The sequence below is a fragment of the Gobio gobio genome (assembly GCF_949357685.1).
Source record: "Gobio gobio genome assembly, chromosome: 2".
NCBI lineage: Eukaryota > Metazoa > Chordata > Actinopteri > Cypriniformes > Gobionidae > Gobio > Gobio gobio.
The window spans coordinates 72,269,066-72,285,255 of NC_137098.1; the positions used below are offsets into that span (position 1 = coordinate 72,269,066).

Sequence of the window (16,190 nt, forward strand, 5' to 3'; positions counted from 1 at the left end):
GGGACTCTGGAACGAGCCGCAGGCCTCATCCTCCGAGCCCCACGGAGGAACCGTACAACCAACTGGTGCCTACCCAAAGGCCCATCACCCAACGGTGTGTGGAAAGCCCCAATGGCAGCCATGTACACCTTGAGTGTGGACGGGGTAAGCCCTGCAGAGAAATGATCTTGGAGGAACTCCAGCACTGAAGCCACTGGGCAGTTAACTGGGTCCACCTCACACTCTCTACACCAAGTGGAAAATACATTCCACTTGAGGCTGTACAGTCTCCTTGTAGACGGAGCCCTGGAACTGAGCAAGGTCTCAACCACATCTGCCGGCAGGCCAGCCTCTAGGTATCTGGCCCCCTCAGGAGCCAGACCCAAAGGTTCCATATCTCTGGCCGGGGGTGAAATATTGTGCCCCCTGCTTGAGACAGGAGATCCCTCCTCAGAGGAATCTCCCACGGCTGACCCGCTAGCAGAGCTATGATGTCTGAGAACCAAACTCGAGTCGGCCAACGTGGCGCTGCCAGAAGCAGGCTGGCGCCTTGTCGACGGACCCGCTCCAGGACTCCCGGGAGCAAAGCGATCGGGGGAAAGGCGTACAGACGCAGCCTCGGCCACGTGTGCACCAGGGCATCCAGCCCCAGTGGGGCTGGATGCGTGAGAGAAAACCACAGTGGACAGTGGGTCGTCCCTCGAGACGCGAATAAATCCACTTCCACTGGGCCGAACCTCTCGCACATGGCCTCCACCACCTCAGGGTGGAGTCGCCACTCCCCGGGCCTCAGCCCCTGCCTCGACAGGATGTCTGCTCGCTGATTTTGGACCCCCGGGACATACATTGCCCTGATGGACAACAGTTTCCCTTGGGACCACAGGAGGATGTGATGCGCCAGTCTGCATAGAGGGCGCGACCTCAACCCCCCTGATGCCGTGCCCCAACCAGTGAGGGAGGCGTCTGTTGAAATGGATTTTCCGGCAACAGGACACTCCCAACACTGGCACCTGGGACAGAAACCAAGGTTTCTTCCATATGACTAGGGAACGAAGGCCACTGCGCGTTACCCTGATCATACAGAATGGATTTCCCCTCAAGGAAAGCCATCTGGTTTACTTCCGTATTAGGGCATGGTGGCCGCGGAGGTCCAGGAAAAAGCTCCTCAGAGCTTTGTAGACCGCCAGCATTTCCAGGCAAAAGATGTGCCAGGAGAAATGCCGGGTCTCCCACAGACCTCTCGCAAGGCGGCCGCCATGACCACGTCCCAGCCAGTGAGGGAGGCGTCTGTTGAAACGGATTCCCGGCAACAGGACGCTCCCAACACTGGCCCCTGGGACAGAAACCAAGGCTACTTCCATATGACTAGGGAACGAAGGCCACTGCGCGTTACCCTGATCATACAGAATGGATTTCCCCTTAAGGAAAGCCACCTGGTTTACTTCCGTATCAGGACATGGTGGCCGCGGAGGTCCGGGAAAAAGCTCCTCAGAGCTTTGTAGACCGCCAGCATTTCCAGGCAGTAGATGTGCCAGGAGAAATGCCTGGTCTCCCACAGACCTCTCGCAAGCGGCTGCCATGACCACGTCCCAGCCAGTGAGGGAGGCGTCTGTTGAAACGGAACCCCGGCAACAGAACGCTCCTAACACTGGCCCTTGGGACAGAAACCAAGGTTCTTCCATATGACTAGGGAACGAAGGCATCTGCGCGTTACCCTGATCATACAGAATGGTTTTCCCCTCGAGGAAAACCCCTTGATTCCCAGCCATCACTGTAAGGATCTCATGCAGCAGGCCAAGAGATATTCTGTTGGACACAGCCGCAATGAGCAAGTCTTTAAACTGCTTCACAGTGATGCTGTGGCCTAGCTTCCTTCTAGAGACCACCGCCCGTATGGACTTGATACGTGCGGGAGACAATTGTGCCCCCAACGTAGAGAATCCCATACGACTCCCAGGAACACAGTTCTCTGAGAAGGCGTCAACACGCTACTGCGTGTAGAGTCTCAAAGGGCTAGGCCGCCTGGAAGAACCCGATATTGGTACGCTTTGCCCCCAAAAAGCGAACCTCAGGAACTTCCTGTGACACAGAAGGATGGATACAGGGAAGTATGCGTCCTCTTCAGACCCATCGTGACAGACCAGTCCTCAGACTGGATCTGAATCACAATGGAGGAATTGCTAAGCATCTTGAATCTGAATCTCCTCAGAGAACGATTCAAGTACCTCAGGTCTAAAGTTGGACGCAACTCGCCATCCCTCTTAGGAACTATGAAGTACCGGCTGTAGAATCCGGACTTCCTGTCTGCCAGAGGGACCCGTTCTATGGCCTCCTTGGCTAACAGGGCTGTACTTCCTGTTCCATAACCCGAACCTGCCCTGGGCCGACCACAGTCCGGACCACCCCGTTGAACTTCGGGGGAGGAGAACCGAACTGAAGCCTGTAACCCAGCTCTACAGTCTGCAGGACCCACGTAGACACACTCGGAAGGCATGACCATGCGCCGAGATAATCTACTAAGGGAACCAGCCTCTCGAGGCTGGCCTCGGGTGTCAACCGAAACTCATTCCCGACCCCCTGAAGCTGCTAACCGGCAGGGAGCAGTCGAGAACGTTTTTCGGTTGGCGCACACGTTCGCTGCCCAGTCGCAAGTCCTACTGGAGGCGACGACGGCGGCGTGCGTGCGCGGGAAATCAGTGAGGCCCGAAGCGTCTTTGATGGCGGGAACACAGCACTGATTTCCCGAGAGCTCCTGGGGGAAAACGACCTCGGTCGCTCCTACCCGGGAGCTCTAGGGGGCTGGCCAGCAGGGGCCTCATCTAAGGGAGCAGCTCGACAGGGCCGCAACACTAGGGCGGACACTGCGATTAGCCCTTGCCTAAACCTGATGTGTCCCGCAGGCCACAAGGCGGCGAGAACGACATCACTTCAGGAGGGCTCCATCTTAGATGAATATCCAGTTCACAAGTTAAACACGCTTGGGTGACAGAATTAAAGTATCCAATTTATCAAAGTCGGATAACACGACACTCAATTCCTCGGAATTAAATGCCATCATAATCACCAACCCCGTGCCAACTGATCTGAATGACAGGCTGAATAAAAATATATCTAACTCCTCAAAGTCAGATAATATTTTAATTTAATTCCTCAGAATTAAATGCAGCCACAATAAGGTGAAACAAAGTCTGAATGATAGGCTGAATATCTAACTCCTCAAAGTCAGACTATATTTTATTTAATTCCCCAGAATTAAATGTGGCCGTAATCATCAGACGAACTGTTTATTTGTATTTATATGGACTCTTAAACCCCGCGTTGCCTCAGCAACGTGGTTCAAGCCGTCATAATACAATTGGCTTTCATCCCTCGAGAAAAAAGCCAAACAGTTTCAAACAATACGGTGAAACATGGTCTGAATGACAGGCTGAATATCTAACTCCTCAGAGTCAGCTCATATTTCATTTAAATCCTCAGATTTAAATGCAGCCATCATCAGACGATACTGTTTTATCGTACTATACGGACTCGTAACCCACACGTTGCCTCAGCAACGTGGCTCAAGCCGTTAAGCCAACCAGTATCTCATGCACACCGATCGCGTGTGTTCACTTTAATTGCATATATAAGGAGTGCTTATGACTTTGACTGCCTCGATGCTGAGCACGTCTAATTCCTCAGAATCAGACCGCTGAAGCATCGGGGCCTCCGCCCCGGGGGAAGAAGCCACAGCGCAGGGCTAAGGATGCATATTTACAAATGACATGAAGTTGACCAGACAAAACATGAAATATTTTGTGTTCATATTGTCTGCAATGAAATACAAGTCTTTTTTTTTTTTTGCGTTTTCCATACTGTCCCAACTTTTTCTGATTTGGGGTTGTATATAAATTGTAAATGCTAAATGCTCTTGATATCGATAGCTGATGCATTTGATAGGCTATCTCTCTATTATAGTTTTTTTCGTGCATATTTCACTCGTACAAGACAAGTCGCGCTCAACGATCGGACCGCACAGTGTGAGCACATAAACCGCAAGATTTAGCTTTACATCGCATGCGATCTACTCGTACAGTGTGAGTAGGTAACCTTGCTGAAATCGCACAGTCTATGCCCAGCTTTACTGTAATGTTAATTTAACACTGGGGGTTTTGCTGTGCAGAGTGCTTTCATGCCAGTAACTTCAAGAATCCATACAAACAACAGTGACCTTAATCATATGGATTATTTAATTACTTACATTTCTGAATATTTTTCCTCTAATATTTCCTTATTAACAGTAACTAATGTTAACTCAAATCTAAATTTTCTATAAAATGAAATTTCTATGAAATTTGATGCTGTGTTGATGAGTTCTGATAGTGTTGCAGTTCTTACTGAGACTACACAGCAAAAACCCCAGTGTTAAATTAGTCCCCAAGAGTGTTAAAAGTGTTAAAGTTAATGTGATAAGTGATTAATTGAGTGATGATTGCCCGTTAGTGATGAACACCTGTTTTAACAAGCAGAATCACTGAAAGAGTCGCCATTATGGTGATCTGTGTTTTAGTTGGGCTCTTGACCCTTGACTTTAGTTGGGCTCTGGAGAGTGTTCATTTAACACTGGTGATGTTGCTGTATAGCAGAAGGATTTCTGTGTAGTTAGCTTTGAAGCAGTGATACTATTAGTGTGACAAACTAAAAGGAAGTGCAATCTTTACTAGAATAATTTCCCAGCAAGCTATTTTGATGACTAATAGCCATCCAAACACAGCCCCCATGTCTATGCTAAAACAAGGCAAAGTTTGGGCTGTCAGCGAAAATTTTATAGACATCTAACCATAGCCCAAGAAAATACTAGAACATAAACATGTCAAAGAAATTAAACTAAACACCTTGTAATCATTGTTGACTTTGTTTTCATGATGGAATATCATACATCTCGCAAGGTATTTTGGCAAAAACGACATGTAACAAAATTCAAGGTTATTTTGGCTAGAAAACTATATCAGGTCTATAGTCAACCGAGACGGTGAAATGACAGGGTTCAACTTCCTTGCTGGGTTCAATGTCATTTTTGGAAATAATTCAGTTAAAGTTTCAGTCAGAAAATCATTTTGAGGAAGAAATACATAAAAAAAATCATGCTTGGTGAAAATGAGCAGGCAAGAGAGAAAATCTAAATGCTAGGAAGTTTAATAAAAACCCCAGGAAACTAGGCAAATTCATACATCGACGGACATACCACGAGTGAAACACAAGCACAATACACAGACAAACGAGCTAAACAAGATAACAAGGGGCTAAATGGTAAACACCTGGAGAACTAAATCAACATGAAGAACTACAAAGCAAAACACACGACAGGAAATAACATAAAAATCCACAAACACACAGAGAATCTATGAAAATATATATTTCATTTAGCACTAAAGAAAGCTCTAATCAGAACATATTTTACAATCAGCAATTAATCTAAAGGTCCATTTGAAAAAAAAAAAACTTGAGTTTAAAGGTTGTTCATCAAACATTTTGTTCACATAAAACTCAAGGAGAAAATGGCAATGGACAAACCAATGGAATGGCTTGTATTACCTTGAGACTTTACATCTGCCTAGATACAAATGACCATTCTGTGAATTTTCCATTGGTAAAAACAACAACACTGTGCTACTGGTTAAACAGGAAGTTAAAATTGTGTGAGAAAAGTCAGACAGAGAGTCACTCTCTGCTTGTGTGGTTTAATTTTCTCTAATTGATACTGTATTTAACAAAGTTAAATATCCAGCATATTAATTACATTATTGGCAGGACGTAGACGGAGAGATAATCCTGAGGTAAATCATGAACAGAGAGGAGATTGTTCTGTCTCCAAGAAAACTGTAAGTACGTCAGTAAGGAGGGACTTAAAAATGGGAACTACTTCCTCATTGAGCTCATAAAACTTTTTTGAGAGTTATGAGATTGTTTTCCAGTTAAAATATATACAAAAATCCTTAAAACACGATAATTTAACATCAGACCAACGTTGTGTTTAGACTTGTTTGTATCCTTTTTTATTGTAAAAAGTCTTAAGAGCTTACGCAGTGTTACTTCTGAAGTAAATTTGTCGTCTTGTAAGATTTCTTTTTTTTTTTAACAGGGGGAAAAAGATAAAAATACACACGGTTTGCTGTATCATTTTGTATTAGAAATGTCAGAGTCCTTCAAGTATACATGGCAATGTGTGTTTATGCAGTGCAAAAAATGCTTTTCTTAATCAGTATTTTTGTCTTGTTTCCAGTCCAAATATAAAAAATGAATCAAGATGCATTTACTAGATGAGTAAAATAACAAGATATTATGTCTTGTTTCCTGGGGAAATAAATTCAAACAAAGACAAGATTATTTTTCTTACCCGATTGGCAGATAATTTTGCTTTTTTTAAGCAAAAACTCACTTAATTTTGATTTATTTCCCCAGAAAACAAGACATATCTTATGGCATGTTTTCTATTTTAGTAAATGCATCTTGATTTAAGAACTTTTAGATATTTGGACTGGAAATAAAACAAAAATACTAAGTAAGAAAATAATTTTTGCATTGAACCAATTAAAGTTGCTTATATGTCTTGTTTATGAATAGCTACAGCAACAGAATATTTCTTCTGATATCTTCCAGTATTTCCAGTATAGCTGGTGTCTATTTAACCAACCACTAGATGTCCCTGTCTGGGCTACTTCTACATCCTCCAGAGATTCACTAACCCATCAATACACATGGTTAATCTAATGATTGTTTTGATTTATGTGATATTTTCAGAACAGTGACTTATAAAATGGATAAACCACTATCAGTGTTATAGATTTATAGCCCAACATCCATAGGCACAAAACACAGAGACAGTAGCTCTCAAAACAATAAATAATAAACCTTACAGTCATAGATGTAGTCTTTTTAGTTTATTTATGTTTTCTGCCCCTGTTAGTGCAGGTTCGTCTGATTTTAACAACAAAATAAAAATACAAAAGAATGAAACATTTACTACAACTGTATTTTTACATATTCAAAGAAATGTCACAATGTTATGTCATTTTAGAATTCTTACGGAGCTCAAATCTCACTTGCTCACACTGAAAAAAACTATATTTTAAGTAAATTTCACATATGGAATTAAGTAAACTCTACTTAACTAAAATAACTAAAATTAAGAAAAAGAAAATAAGTAATTTTAACTTAGCCAGTAAAAGGTTGAGGAATTTCTTAGTTGAAGTTTCCTTTGCAATACTTTTTACTCAAATAATATAACACTGAATTAAAGTGTATGTTTTATTTAGAAACATCTAAGATGCAAGGTCTACATAGAAGCAATATCTACATAATAGAAGTAACGCTGCACCTGAACACAGAGATCTCAATACACAATGATTCGATGGATCATTTTGAGGAGAAAATTAAAAATGGCAAGTTACTGAACCTAACAACAAAAGCAGTGATGAAACAGTGTAAATACAGCTGGAAAACAGAAAAAAAAAATCAACCTTATTAATTATTCAAGGCCAGACACACCAGTATCAGAAAAGTTGATTCGTTTTACTTTATAATGTTGATATTTATGCTTTACTTTCTACAAGCTTGAATTGAGTACTAAAATAGAATTTACTTTGTTTTTTTATTTCTTGCCTGAACTAACTTTTTCATGTAAATTACATTGTTTTTTTCTGTGGTATGTACTCCATTACATTCATTTTTATCCGTGCACTTTAGCTGATACTGACAAACGTAACACCGCAACAATCTCCTGAGAAATGTCTGGATGAATGATTAGAGGTTTATCACTAACACTAGATCTGCAATAACATTATAATAAGCTAATGTAAATCTGATCATATCTTACAGATACATCTGCTACAATGTTTAATATGAGAGTGAAAGGCATCTTGGAGTATGACCATATTGAAGATCTACACAGGTTAGTGTCATAATGCATGTGTAATCTATGAGATAGGCATACAATCTCAGAAAAAAAGGTACAGTGGAGGTACAATTTTGTTCCTTGGGGAACAAAACTTATAACTGTACCTTTTAAAGGTACACAATTGGTCCTTAGGGTACAATTATACCTTTTTGTTCCTCTACTTAGAGCAGGGGTAGGCAAGTTCGGTCCTGCGGAGTTTGGCTCCAACCCTGAAAGACATCTATAGAAGCTCTTATTGAGAATTAACAGAGATGTTTTATTGAAAATGTTTTCAGTGTTTCCTTTAGTTGGGCTGTTTGACTCTTGGCTTTTTGTGTGTGGTTTTTGTTACAGTGTTAACAAAACACAATCTGTTCAAATTAAAAGAAGCCATGAACAAAAATGATCATGAAGAAAATGTTTGACTAAACTCATCACTGACAAACTGTTAATAAATAATATTCACCAACAATACTTTATTGCCACAGATCAGATATTCTGAATTCTGATTGTTAAACACATTCTAGGGAGAAAAAAACATTCTTAATGCTGCAGTGCATGCTGGGAGCCATGAGTTTTATACTGTGGTGGCTTAGTAGGGCTGGAGCTTTGAAAGGTACAATTTGGTCCCCATTTTTTTGAGAGTGTAACTACGTGAAAGTAAATGACATTGTGCAGTGGTAACCGTGAAAAAACACGATGTTTCACCGACACTTATTAAAAGCCCGAACAGAGATGACATAATTTCACCATTAATCATTGACCAAGCCCTAGTATTGTTGAGAGCTTGCTTTGTGAAATGTCAAGATCTAGTTTGATCAATTTTAAATTAGTAATTTTGATATTTCAGGATAAGCATAATATATTTTTATATTATATTAGATAATATAATATATTTTGATTATATTAGAATTTAAAGATTTGGTCACCATGTTTTTTGCAAAATCTAAATGAGAAATACAGAGTGGGAAACAAGGATATTTGTGCTGCATATGTTATGAAAATGTATGTAATATAGGGTTTCAATAGAAATCGTGCATCTCAGAATCGTTTATTTAATTAAACAGGTGCACATTTAATGAGGTCTTTAAGGGATAGTTCACCCAAAAATGAAAATTAGCCCATAATTTACTCACCCTTAAGTCAACCTAGGTGTGTATGACATTCTTCTTTCAGACGAATAAAATCGGAGTTATACTACAAAAGTCCAGGCTAATCCAAGCATTAGAATTGGATTCATAGTTGCTCTGTTTTTGAAGTCCATAAAAAGTGCATCTGTCCGTCAAATAACTGCTCCACACGGCTCCGGGGTGTTAATAAAGGCCTTCTGAAGTGAATCGACGCGTTTGTGTAAGAAAAATATTCATATATAAAACTTTATCAAGTAAACTTTCGGCCCACCGCCTTCCGTGGAAAAGTGTTGAATGTTGAAAGTGAAACTCAAGATGCGTGCGTGACATCATGACGAGCGGACCTGGTCGTGTTAGTCTTTCCATCGGCAGGGGAAATTTCAACAATTTTTCCATAAATTGAACAGGGAAGGCAGTCGTCCAAAAGTTTACTTGAGAAAGTTTTAAATAGGGATACTTTTCATACACAAACGCATCGATTTGCTTCAGAAGGCCTTTATTAACACCCCAGAGTTATTTGATGGGCAGATGCACTTTTTATGGACTTCAAAAACAGAGCAACTATAAATCCAATTCTAATGCTTGGATTAGCCTGGACTTTTGTAATATAACTCTGATTTTATTTGTCTGAAAGAAGAATGTCATATACACCTCGGATGACTTGAGGGTGAGTAAATTATGGGCTAATTTTCATTTTTGCGTGAACTATCCCTTTAATGCTGTTTACCAGCAAAACAGAAGAACTGCAGGTGTAAAATACTCAATACATTATTCAATATGTATTGATATTTTGTGGTTTCCATTGATTTTATGAATTTTATGATTAAATAAAAAAAGTTTCAAAGTACACTTTGTGTAAACAACCAAAACGTGAATTTGTGAAAGCGTTGACGTCATGCGCATGCATATTACGTGTTCAGTCTAAAGGTGTGTAGTGTTTCTTTACAAAGTGGCATTCCCATCTGCTGGCCTGGCATGAATAATACAGCTTTTTTAGTCATTTTTGTCTAGACTGTTTTGTTAATTGATATACATTGTTGACATGTAAACATACCCAAAATACGCACTCTTACAATCTTCTAAAACAAGTAAACATCAACAGTAAATCATTAGCAATCTATTCGCATAAATGCACAGTGCACAATGCGCATTGATTGTTTACTATTCAGAAATCACAAGTCTGTAGAAAGCACATCAACAGCACTCACAGTTATTTAATTAAATCATTGCCTTTTGAAATTAAATAAATACATTAGGCTGTATCGCTCTCTTCCTGTATTTCCATCCAAATATTTAAAAATATATATTATTTATCATAGACTACTATACCATTTAAATTTGATTAAAACTAAACTAAACTAAACTAAACTAAACTAAACTAAACTAAACACTTTTTAAAGGGAACCTGGAGTGTTGACTTACATTTCAATAATTTCAACTGGTTTCTATTTCCTAATAAACTTCTATGTTTCTGTTATGAATTGTCTAGATCAAAAGATTATTTTTTTGCTGCTGAATCAATTTTGTCTTTTGCAGATCAGTTAATAATGCCACACTAATGAATCCAGGGCCTCCGGTGCTTTACCAACTAAACACAGAGAGAAAATATATTGATGGAACTAATAGAAAGGTCAGACGGTGGACATATGGAAGAAGAGACAGAAACAAGCAGAACAAAGTCATACTGATGGTGGGAGAAACTGGCTCTGGGAAAACCACCATCATCAACACCACGATCAACCACTTACTGGGAGTGAAGTTTGAGGATCAAGAGTTTTATCAAATCACAGAAGAAGCTAAAGAAACATCTGAGATCACTGTTTATGAGGTGTTTGTTGAAGAAAACCCAACATCTCTTACCATCATTGACATACAGTATACATTAGGTCACGCAAACACTGAAGAAAATGAAGAGATTTCTGAGTATCTGAGCGGATTATTTTCAGATGAGGATGGGATTGATTATATTGATGCAGTGTGTTTTGTGATGAAGGCATCTCAGAATCATCTCTCTGACATATTTCACTCAGTTCTATCTCTGTTTGGTAGAGATATAGAGAACAACATAGTGTTTCTACTCACACATTCAGATGGAGGACCTCCAACAGATGCTCTCAATGCCATTAATAAAGCAGAAATCCCCTGTAGAAGAGATGAAGACAATGAACCTGTTCACTTCTTATTCAACAACCAGCAGAAAGAGAAAAGAGATGAGCTGTGTGATGATGTTTACAGATCAGCCTGGGAAATGGGAGAGGAAAGCATGAATGAGATCTTGACACTCCTGAAAGAAAAGAACAGAAAAAGTGTTCAGATGACATTAGATGTTCTGAATGAGCGAAGACAACTTGAGGCCTGTGTCTCTAATCTGATGGACCGAATCAATGAGAAGGAACTAAAAATAAAAGAACTGAATCAGATTCAGGAAGCCCTCAGACAGAACAAAGACAAGATTGAGAAATGTAAAAATATTAAGTTTACAGTCAACAGGAGTTTCAAAGAAAAAGTCCCCATTGTAAATGAATGGTGGTGGAACAGAAACGCAACCTGCTGCTCTGTCTGTGAGGAAAACTGCCATGAGTGGGAATGCTCATCGGCAGTAGATGCCTCGTGGTGTTGGGTCATGAAAGACAGCCACTGCACTGTGTGTCCAGGGAAGTGTCATTACAGCAAACACGTCAGAGCGAACAAAAAATATGTAACAAAGGTGGTGAAAGTTGAAACGACATTTGATGAGCTCAAACGCACTGGTGAGAAACCTGAAAGCAGCTTTGACAAAAAAAAATATGAAGATACTAGAAAGGAACATGAAAGAAATATGAAAGAGTCTGCGAATACAAGAAAAATAGAAGAAAAACTGAACAGTGATCTGGAGAAGATTCAATATGAGAAGTACCTCCTGCTTCATGAAGCTTATAAGACCATCATGAGTCTGTCTAAGATCGCATTAAAAGCCGACAGCGCTTTCACTCTTCAACATCTGGAGTTCCTGATTCCCAGACTGAAGGAGGAGGGAAAAGATGAATGGATGAAAAACCTGGAGGATCTGAGGAAAGCTGGAGAAGATAAGAAAAACAAGGGGGCTCTACAGCATGTGAAGGATTTTTTCAGTTATTTTACTGGTAAAAAATAAATCCGGCCAAACTCGTGAAGACTTTAGATGATGCTATATATAACAACGGACTTAACAATACCTGCCAAATAGTATCCTTATGGTGCAATCATTGGGATCACGAGTTGTATTTATTTATTTGAATTTATCATTGACATTTTCAGATTAGGTTGTTTTATTCTGGAAGCTTTTACTATGTTAAGACCTTTGTTTACACTCACACAAGTGATAATTGCGCATCAGTGATGAACACCTACTCTTAACAAGCAGGAAATAGAAACAACAGGAACAGGAGAAAAGAGAAGAGATGAGCAGAAACCCAAGAACTACAACTGACTTCAGCCACAGCTTTAGATGAAATCAACTGAAGATAAAAGAAGACATTAAATCTCTGAAGATCTCCGCAGAGGAGGATTAAACAACTCCACAAACAGCATTACCAGCTTCACACATTACTGACCAAAGTGACTTTATTTCTGTTACTTATAGTCATTAGAATGTCTGTTGGAGGACCATCACAATAAAGGGTTTTATAATAGATATTAAGCAGACAGTCTACTAATACTCTAATGAGAGTTAGTTTACAAGTAGTTGCAAAGTTACTAACAGTCAACAGAATGTTTAAAAGGAACCATCAAAATAAAGTTTTACTGAAAACTTTTAGAATCATAATCTTACAGGATATTAAGAGATTGTTACGTCTCCCTATTGAAAATGTCTAGGATTAATAGGGTTGGTAACACATGTGTTAAAGAAAAATTCACTTAAATTAACGGGTTCAGTTACTGATAAATTATGTTATGGGATGAATCAGGTAGAGACAGATTTGAACTGATAATTCTTTTAGTAATTCAAAATCAAAGAAAACACCCGCTTGATTTACAAAGTAATTGTGATCATAGAAAATAATATTTACAGAATATATACACAAATAGTGAAACAAAAACATGGAACACTAAAGCGAGGGTCTATGAGTGGTGCTAAAGTAATGAAATCAACAAAACAAAAACAAGCTTTTCGCCAGTCACTCACAAGTTTCTCACTCACTACAAACTTTCTTTCTGTTGCTCGATTACCGTTTTCGGCTGCATATTTTACTAACGTTACCTGCCGTTTGTCATTTGCAAAATAGGATGTTCTTTTTGGGGGGCATTTTGTTTGTGTTCAGTCGTCTTTAAGTTAATATTTCAGTTAACAGTTTTTTTTAGTTTTCAGTTGTTTTCAGTTAATTTTCTCAGAGGTAGGCTACAGGAGCAGCATAGAGCGCCCTCTCGTGGCTGTAGACGTAGCTAAATGTTTATTCTTGTCTGTCAGTATGAAATAATTTAGATATATATGTCGCACATGACCATAAGTCGCAGGACCAGCCAAACTATGAAAAAAGGTGCGACTTATAGTCCGGAAAATACGGTAACTATCTTAGAAATAAAGACAGAAATAAACACCTTTCACAACTAAGCTACGCTAACTAACAGACATAAATACATGAAGTAGCATCCGCTCCTTGCCTGGTGTGTATAAACAATTTCAGATTCTAACTTTTGGTATTATGTAGGTCACGTAACATGTCCCATCGCTCTGAGTCCGAGATTGCGAATGAACACAGTAGAGAAACAATCCAACAGTACAAACTTAAAGTTGTAATCAAAAAGAATCTTTCAAAACAAAGTTTCACCAACAAAACATCAACCGGGGAGGCTAGCAACAAACAACAAGAAATCAAAGCAAACGAGAGGTCACTTCTTCTTCTTCTGTTTACTGGCGCATTGCATCCCCTGCATATCGCCACCTAATTTTGCTGTTATGCAGTCACAGTTCATTTATCAAATTGTTCTTGCTTTTACTCTTTTTCCCACATACCCACATAACTAAACAAATGCTCATTACATAAAAAATCAATCCTCTTTCCCATTCCTTCTTTCCAGGACCCACCTGGCGCTGCGTGTTCAGCTCATCCAGTCTAATTCCGTGGTCTCCTAAAATCCAGAATATACTACACATCTGTGTTCTATATTTAAATCCTTTCACTTAACCCAGTATTATATAAATATTTTATTAATGTCCTGTATCCTACTCTATCTCTATTAAAATCATATCCCAATAGATATTCCAAATCCTTATTTACCTTATCTTTTTTGTTTAACCCTCTGAACCCTGAGCTGTTTTCTGGGCCCTGGTGGTGTTTTGACATGCCCTGACATTTGAGCTTATTTCTGTTACTTGTATCATTTTCATGGCTAAAGTCTGATTACACTGTTTTCAGCACAAACTCGGCTACAATAATATGTGAGCAGCATGTATGTAAAAGTTTGTAAAAGTTTGGTGTTTATGCGTGGTTTGTGAAAAAAAAGTAAGTCACTGAAATAAAGCCATGAAACCCATACTGAATATTTGTTCACAAGACTTTTGAAAACTGGAAAACTTTTTGCTTAAAGACGATTCAAAAATCATTCTCACTGCATGAAAAGTGGGATTTTCGTCAGTATGTGGCACTGTAGATTGCCATGAAACTTCAGGTTTACGACTGTGCACGGCAATTTGCAGGCAACACCGAAAACTGCCGTAAATTGTGGTAAATTGACGTGGGCCTTGCTTGGCAGTTGTCCCCCCATGACCCCCCCTCCCCTTAATTCTAGGGGAGGCTTTATCATGTAAATGAAGATGCTGTGAGCTACACAAATGAAAATCAGAGTAGCAGCAGGGGGAGCTTTATCTAGGTTCTGAATTTTTTTGACTAAAACAAGTTTAAAGTTTAAGTTAAAATGTTAACTTAAATTTAAGTTAAATGTACTCGTTTTAGTTCACATTACTAAATTTTTAGGGCAACCAGTTTGCTCAAATTTTTTAAGTAGATTCAACTTGTCCGGGCTCACAGTGTAGATTAATTACTCTATATGTCATTAGCAATAACCAATGTTATGTAAAAAAATAAAAATAATACAGGACAGCAGTGAAGACAGCAAGACAATGAACCAAAGCACACAAATAAATCAAGTAAAGCATACAGTTCACATACCAAAATAAAATGTTCCACCCTGCACTGTGAATGATTTTTTAAATGGCTATTAATCATAAATGTGAAAAGTACAAGTTTGTGTGTTTATAGTTAAGTCAGATTGTGTTTTTCTGTAATTGTCATTTAAATTGAGCTCACACCACATTTTATGAATTATCAATGCAGATTTTCAAGAGGTGGTTTCCTGGACAGGGTTTAAATTATGCCAAGAGTAGGCCTTAATCTAGTTAATCGTGAGTTAAAAAATTGTTGCCTGGAACAAAGATTAAGCACAGATTACTAACACCTGGACTATGAGTCCTGAACTAAAATAAACTGGATTCATTTACAGTTTTATCTAATTGCTTACACACAATTTCTGAAAATACGGCTCCATTTCTTGTAACTCTACACACAAAACACACAAAACATCAGACATCTCTTGCAAAAGCAATACTTTGTGCAAAACTATTTTAACTCTTCCAAAAATGTTGTTTTTGCATATATCTAACTACACACAAATATGCACAACTGAAGAATTTACAGTTGAACTGAAATCAACTGAACTGAATCAACACTGAAGTCACTTGACCTGAATATTGACACTATATTGGCTTGTTAGAGCCGGTTTACAGCAGAATTTGTTTTGAACTTGTTACTGAAGCTGCTATGAAACAATATATTTTGTTGTATGCATATTCTTTCTTTCTCAAACCTTAGTTTTGATTTCTAAGTGATCAATTTATGTATAAGTGTTTTCACACATGATCATTGGCTGTATGGGTCCTCAGTAAATTAATGTGGCATTTAAATGGCAAAAGTCATTCTTGTCTCTATAACTTATGGCTTCCTAAAGACACGTTTATGGGTAAATAAAATATTAATAATATAAATAAAATGAATATCAAAACATATTTTAAATATAATGAAGTCATTTTATTATAGCACTCATCAGATGTTCCTGGAAACAAAACAGAGACAGAACAGTATAAACAAACTATACAACAAACTAAACACCAAATTACAAAAACATTATTATGTGAAAGTGAATAAAGTTGT

At 38.8% G+C, this 16,190-nt stretch overlaps 1 protein-coding gene across 1 annotated transcript; it reads left to right on the forward strand.

Moving 5' to 3' along the window:
* The first annotated feature begins 5,637 nt into the window (after positions 1-5,637).
* Positions 5,638-14,522, forward strand: LOC307141096 (uncharacterized protein). Its single transcript, XM_079841035.1, has 3 exons — positions 5,638-5,840; positions 7,837-7,909; positions 10,561-14,522. Exons 2-3 carry the CDS (start codon positions 7,851-7,853, stop codon positions 12,155-12,157), a joined length of 1,656 nt encoding a protein of 551 aa, XP_079697161.1. The 5' UTR covers positions 5,638-5,840; positions 7,837-7,850; the 3' UTR covers positions 12,158-14,522.
* The last annotated feature ends 1,668 nt before the right edge of the window (positions 14,523-16,190 follow it).

Bases quoted from the DNA above. Each gene is read 5' to 3' on its own strand.
- LOC307141096 (XM_079841035.1), top strand. From the start codon at position 7,851: ATGTTTAATATGAGAGTGAAAGGCATCTTGGAGTATGACCATATTGAA. The intron at 7,910-10,560 runs GTTAGTGTCATA...TGTCTTTTGCAG, and splicing joins CATATTGAAGATCTACACAG to ATCAGTTAATAATGCCACAC.